We start from the raw sequence: 5,734 nt of genomic DNA, 5'->3' as shown, positions 1-5,734 counted from the left end.
CTGGAAGAGGACCTCAGCAATTAGCAACGGGAACATCAAAAAGTTTTATTGCGGAGAGCGCGAGGCGCCGCCCCCGCCGCCCCGGGATTGGCGTGGGGAGCCTCTGACGACATATATTAACCCGAGCGGCCCTAAAGATGTAGCTGTACATGGAGATCTTGCTGGGAAAATCGGCTTGCTCCCCTCCCGGTGTCCAGCCCCGGAGAACCGCCGCCGCCGCCACCCGGGAGCTCCCACGGCCGCCGCGCAGAGCCCTCCGAGCCCCAGCCGCCGCCTTCGCGTTCCAGGGCGCCTGCAGGGCCCAGATCCTTCCCCGAACGAAGGAGAGGATCTGAGAAAATGGATGCATTGAGACCTCTCTGAAAAACCCTCCGAGGGAGCCTGAGAGGAGCGCGGGACACGTTACTCGCAGCTAAAATCACATTCAAGGACCAAAACAACTACAACCAAAAATTTCATTAAAACAATAAGAGCCCAAGAACCTAGATCAGGCTGGTGGGGGGAGGGGAAGGGGCGGGAAGGGGAGGGTCGCATGGAGGTGGCTTCCCAGTGAGCAGTCGACCCCGCCGCCTCCCTGCAGAGCCGGGCCGGCTCCTCCAGCCTCGGCTCGGACTCGCCCCGGGACTCCGAGTTAGCGGCGGCGCGGGGAGCGCGGCGCGGGCGTGGAGCCCGGCGACTCCGCCGAGCAGCCCCGCGGGAGCCCGCGCACCTTTGCATGAGCACGAGAGGACTGTGCTTGCCCGCAGCAGCCCGGGGAGCAGGAGCCTGCGCGCGGGCCGTGGAGCAAGGCGGGAGCCGGCGGCGGCGGCGGCGGCCAGGGGCGCACGGTGCCGGGACCAGCTCGCCGCGCCCTATGGGGAGCCGGCGGCCGCGGGGCTGCTGAGGCGGGCCCGGCGGGCCAGGCTGGGGGCCGGGGCCTGGGCTGCAGCAGCCCCCTCTGCGGCTGCCGGGCCGGCCCGGGCGCCCCGGGGCTGGGGGGCGGGGGGTGGGGGAGGCCGCCGAGCGCCGAAGCGGGGGCCCGGGCCCAGGGCGCGGTGGGGGTGCGCGCACGCTGGGGCGCGTGGAGGGGCGCGGAGGGCGAGATGAGTCTGGTGGGGGGCTTCCCCCACCACCCGGTGGTCCACCATGAGGGCTATCCGTTCGCCGCCGCTGCCGCCGCCGCTGCCGCCGCCGCCGCCAGCCGCTGTAGCCACGAGGAGAACCCCTACTTCCATGGCTGGCTCATCGGCCACCCCGAGATGTCGCCCCCCGACTACAGCATGGCCCTGTCCTACAGCCCCGAGTACGCCAGCGGCGCCGCGGGCCTGGACCACTCCCATTACGGGGGGGTGCCGCCGGGCGCCGGGCCCCCGGGCCTGGGGGGGCCGCGCCCGGTGAAGCGCCGGGGCACCGCCAACCGCAAGGAGCGGCGCAGGACTCAGAGCATCAACAGCGCTTTCGCCGAACTTCGGGAGTGCATCCCCAACGTGCCCGCCGACACCAAACTCTCCAAGATCAAGACGCTGCGCCTGGCCACCAGCTACATCGCCTACCTCATGGACCTGCTGGCCAAGGACGACCAGAACGGCGAGGCGGAGGCCTTCAAGGCGGAGATCAAGAAGACAGATGTGAAAGAAGAGAAAAGGAAGAAGGAGCTGGTCAGTACCAGGGGGCAGCGGGCAGCAGGGTGCGGGGAACTGATGCTTCGGATTCCTTTGCAGTTGGGCTGAGCCAGGGCAGGCCGGGTGCTTTGGCCGCGTCCTGAGCCACGGTTGTTCGCAACCAGGTTGTGGTCGGGACGGCTTCCCGCAGAAGCAGAGAAGGTGGGGGAGGGTGGCAGCACGCGGAGGAGGCTGAGGGATGCTTCGCGCTGGTGATCTTCCTCCCAGGTTGTCGCTTCTCCTCCAGGCACTCAGGGCGGGCCTCGTGGCCTCGGGGTCCGGATGCATCTTCCGATCGCACTGGCCCGGACCCCTTATTCCTTGTCCTTTAGGCCTTCATTTGGCCTCCAATCTGATCTTGCTTCCAGACATTTCTAAAATAAGTTGCTCGGAAGCACTTGATTTCAATTATTTCACTGTTGATCGCATTTCCCCCTCTTGAGAACAAGGCTGCCGCTGGTTCTGAGTTTCGTAGTTGTTCTGATTACTGTGCCCTGAAGACGTAAAGGTAAACATAAAATAAGTACTTTTAACTTCAAAATGCAGCTCGCTTCTCTCTGGCAGTGAGGTTAAAACTTCCCGGACGAGTATCCTGCATGGTATTTATTTTGTTTGCACGAGCCTGGACATTTTAAGACAAACAGTAAATATTGCCATAGTCATCGTTATTGTTGTTAACAGTAACACGAAATTACAAGTGAAAATTAGTTTCCTCAAATTCCTACCAGGTGCCCACAGTGTCGTGGTGTTCAGAGCAGGGCTACTGCCACCACGGGCCTGGAGAAGAATCCCATTTGTTGAGTTTTTCTTCTCTGGGGCCTGTAGCGCCTTATTAGCTGCGTAGTCGAGTGATCCCCGAGTAACCGGGGATTCCAGAGGCCTCGGAGGAGAGGCACTGCCGGGCCGAGCCGCCGGCGCACAGGCCCAGGCCAAGGCAGAGGCACCTCGCCCCGTCTTCTCCCGGGCGCGGATCTGAGGCCTCGATTGAAAGCAGGGAATCCAGATTGAGTGCCGACCCCCTGCTCGCGTCCCTACATCTGGAGTCAGAGAAAAGGCCCCCAGCTCCTCCATAAACGACTTGAAAACGGGTGATTGTTTATAAACTTGCCGATCCGGGAGTCGAGCGCTGCGGGCGTGCGGAGGCCCGGGCGGTAGCTAGGGCAGCGCCAGCCTTCGCAGCTCGTCTGCCGGGGCTGGGACTTGCATCCGTCCCGCCCGCCATCCCTGGCTCGCTCTCCCACGCTCTGCTCTGGCCGGGAAGGCGCGGACGGGAGGTGCGGGGGGGTGGGGGTGGGGGTGGGGGCGTGGAACCGGGTCTCCTCTCTGATTTTTCTCTTTCTGCTTCTCTCCCCCTCGCCTCTCCTCTGCCCAGAACGAAATTTTGAAAAGCACAGTGAGCAGCAACGACAAGAAAACCAAAGGCCGGACGGGCTGGCCGCAGCACGTGTGGGCCCTGGAGCTCAAGCAGTGAGGAGGAGGAGGAGGAGGTGGAGGAGGTGGAGGAGATGGAGGAGGAGGTGGAGGAGGGCAGCGCAAGCCGGGCCCGGAGCCGGATGCAGACCCAGGACTCCGGGCAAGCTCTGCGCGCTCCGCTCTGAGGACTTCCTGCATTTGGATCATCCGGTTTATTTATGTGCAATTTGCTCCCTTCTCTTTGCCCCCCTTCGAGGCATCCGCTCCCCACCTCCCCCTCCAAAAAAAAGTGCATATTTGAAGAAAAGCATTCCATATTTTAATATGAAGAGGACACTCCCGCGTGGTAAGGGATCTTGTCGTCTCAGAGTCTCTGTTTGTGAATGTTTCCTCCTGGCTGTGTAGACACCAGCGTTGCCCCCTCCCCACCTGCCCTACCCCTTCCAGTTAAAGACAGCGGACAATAGTGTGTATGTGAAGTGTATCTTTAATACTTGGCCTTTGGATATAAATATTCCTGGGGATTATAAAGTTTTATTTCAAAGCAGAAAACGGGGCCGCTCACATTTCCGCTGGGGTCGAGGTCTAGTGCTGCCTCTCATCTGTGCTGGTTCCCTATTTGAAGATATTTCCAACAGCTACTTGTTTTGTGCACTTCCGTCCTCTAAAACTAAGTGGAATTTAATTAATATTGAAGGTGTAAACGTTGTAAGTATTCAATAAACCACTGTGTGTTCTTTTTTTAAAAAACCCCAATCTTTTAATGGTTGATACCTCAAAAGAGTTTTGAAAACAAAACTGTTATACTTGTTTTCATTATATTTAAAATATTCAGAAGTAAACTAAATTATCATGATTGCCTCTAACTTTATTTGAAAGAGTCAGTGGTTCCCACCAGTCATGGCCACGAGCTCCCAGCCTCATGCAGGGCGTGGAGGCTCCTCGAAGAGACGTGTTCTTGGTGAAAATCCTGCCAAAAGGCCTGGCTTCCATGAGGTCCTGCCACCTTCTCTGTGTCCCTGACCCCAGGAGAGCCCTGAGTGGGCTGGGAAAGGAGGGTCTGGGCCAGAGAAAGGCCTGGGCAGCTCTCTCCCAAGGTGGAAAGATGTCCTTGTCTTCCTGAAATCAACCAGATACCACTTGATGGGGCCTTGGTTTTTGCTCGAGAGGCCGTTTTTTTGGTGGAGGAGGTTCGGGGAGAAACCCAGGCCTCATTTCAGTCGCTGGAGCCAGCTTAGAGTTTTTCATTCAAAAGATAAAGCTTTCATCCAAGCAAACGGGAAAAAAGAAAGGAAAAGAGGTGGGTTTTGCTGGTCTTCTTGATGGGGGTGAGTTGATGGTGGTGGGACTCTTCTGAGCAGGCCGGGGGAGGGGGAGGGCCTTCGAAAAAAGTCCGTGATTAGGTAACAAGGAATTCTACTGTCAAGTAAGAAATCGCGAACTCGATCGAGGATTTAAAGGGGGGTGAAATAGCGGCTAGATTTACAAGGAGCTATAGGGAACTCAATATTAACTGTGCGGAGTCTGAAGTCTTCCCGGCCGCAGGCTAGCCGGGCCCTGCCCCCGCTGCCAGCCGCCCGGCCTCCCCGCGTCGGGAGTTCAGGCTCTGGGAGTCCCAGGACATGCTGGAAGAAGTTCCCGAGGCCTCCTTTGCCCGTGGGCTTGACTAGAGCAAATTCCCAGCTCTAGGAACCGGAGAGACTCGAGTGCCATAAAGGACACTGCAGGCCGGGGAGGGGGAGCGGAGGGAGGGATTGGGGCTCCAGGAGGGGGGAGGGAGAGAAGAAAGGTGAAACGTATTAAAAAGCGGTTTGTTTCATGAAACGCCTCGTGCGCAAAGCTGGTGTTAGGGAGGTTTGCCAGAGGGTTTCCACCTTGGAACCCATCCTGGGGTAATGTTCGCACCTCGGCCTCGGGCATAGCCTCTGCCCCGCCATCTCAGGGGTCCCACGCTGGCCGGTGCCCACTCGGAGCCCCGCCGCCGGCAGCCAGGGAATTCGCTCGTGCCGGGCGGGAGCCGGGAGAGTGGCGCTGCGGGGTTCTCCTGCGGGCGGCTGACAACGCGAGGGCGCGGGGTTAGAACAACTCGGCCAAAGCGATCTGAACTTTCTCCCCTCGGGTCAGCTGGCGCTGGGCCGCCGTGGTGGGCGCGGGGCTGTGTTTACAGACACTTGCCTTTGTTTATAGCGCTTGGGGGGGCAGGGGGCGGAGGGAGGCGCGCCCTGATTTTCTGTCGCTCTCGGGATCCCTGTCCGTTTGACCGAGCGGCTCCCTCCCTCTCCTGCCTCCAGCCGCCTTGGGCGTCTTTACTTTAATCCGTTCAAGAGAAAGGAGCCAGTTTGTAGGGGTGGAGGGAAAGAGAGCCCCGAAGTGGTGGAGTGAACGGTGCTGGAGGCAGTGAGGTTTCCAAAACAGGAACCAGAGAGGAGTTATCCTCACCGTGCATGAGTGCCTGTGCTGGCCTCGGGTGGCTGGTCTTCCTCGCCATCTGGGCCTCACCACATTTCTGCTGGTTTAACACTTTTTCTGGTTTGTTAAACACCAGCAGAAGGGAACCAGAAGACCCTGGCAGCACCATCACCATGAGGCCGCTTGCTGCTACACATGTTTAAAACCCGCGCTCCAGAAATGTGTCCTCTTTGTCTGAGCCAGGCGCTGCCCGCCAGCTCTCCTGCCCGCCC

General features: G+C 59.6%; 1 protein-coding gene across 1 annotated transcript; it reads left to right on the top strand.

The window, feature by feature from the left end:
• Positions 1 to 1,027: 1,027 nt before the first annotated feature.
• On the top strand, positions 1,028 to 3,800 carry HAND2 (heart and neural crest derivatives expressed 2). The gene is made up of 2 exons (XM_031692482.2): positions 1,028 to 1,637; positions 3,013 to 3,800. Exons 1-2 carry the CDS (start codon positions 1,083 to 1,085, stop codon positions 3,109 to 3,111), a joined length of 654 nt encoding a protein of 217 aa, XP_031548342.2. The 5' UTR covers positions 1,028 to 1,082; the 3' UTR covers positions 3,112 to 3,800.
• The last annotated feature ends 1,934 nt before the right edge of the window (positions 3,801 to 5,734 follow it).

Source organism: Vicugna pacos, chromosome 31 (genome assembly GCF_048564905.1).
Source record: "Vicugna pacos chromosome 31, VicPac4, whole genome shotgun sequence".
NCBI classification, from domain to species: domain Eukaryota; kingdom Metazoa; phylum Chordata; class Mammalia; order Artiodactyla; family Camelidae; genus Vicugna; species Vicugna pacos.
Note: the sequence above shows the minus strand (reverse complement) of the source record. Positions and strands in the feature narration are given on the sequence as shown.

Coding starts and splice junctions, on each gene's coding strand:
- HAND2 (XM_031692482.2), top strand. CDS start 1,083: ATGAGTCTGGTGGGGGGCTTCCCCCACCACCCGGTGGTCCACCATGAG. Junction 1,638..3,012: donor AGAAAAGGAAGAAGGAGCTG/GTCAGTACCAGG, acceptor TCCTCTGCCCAG/AACGAAATTTTGAAAAGCAC.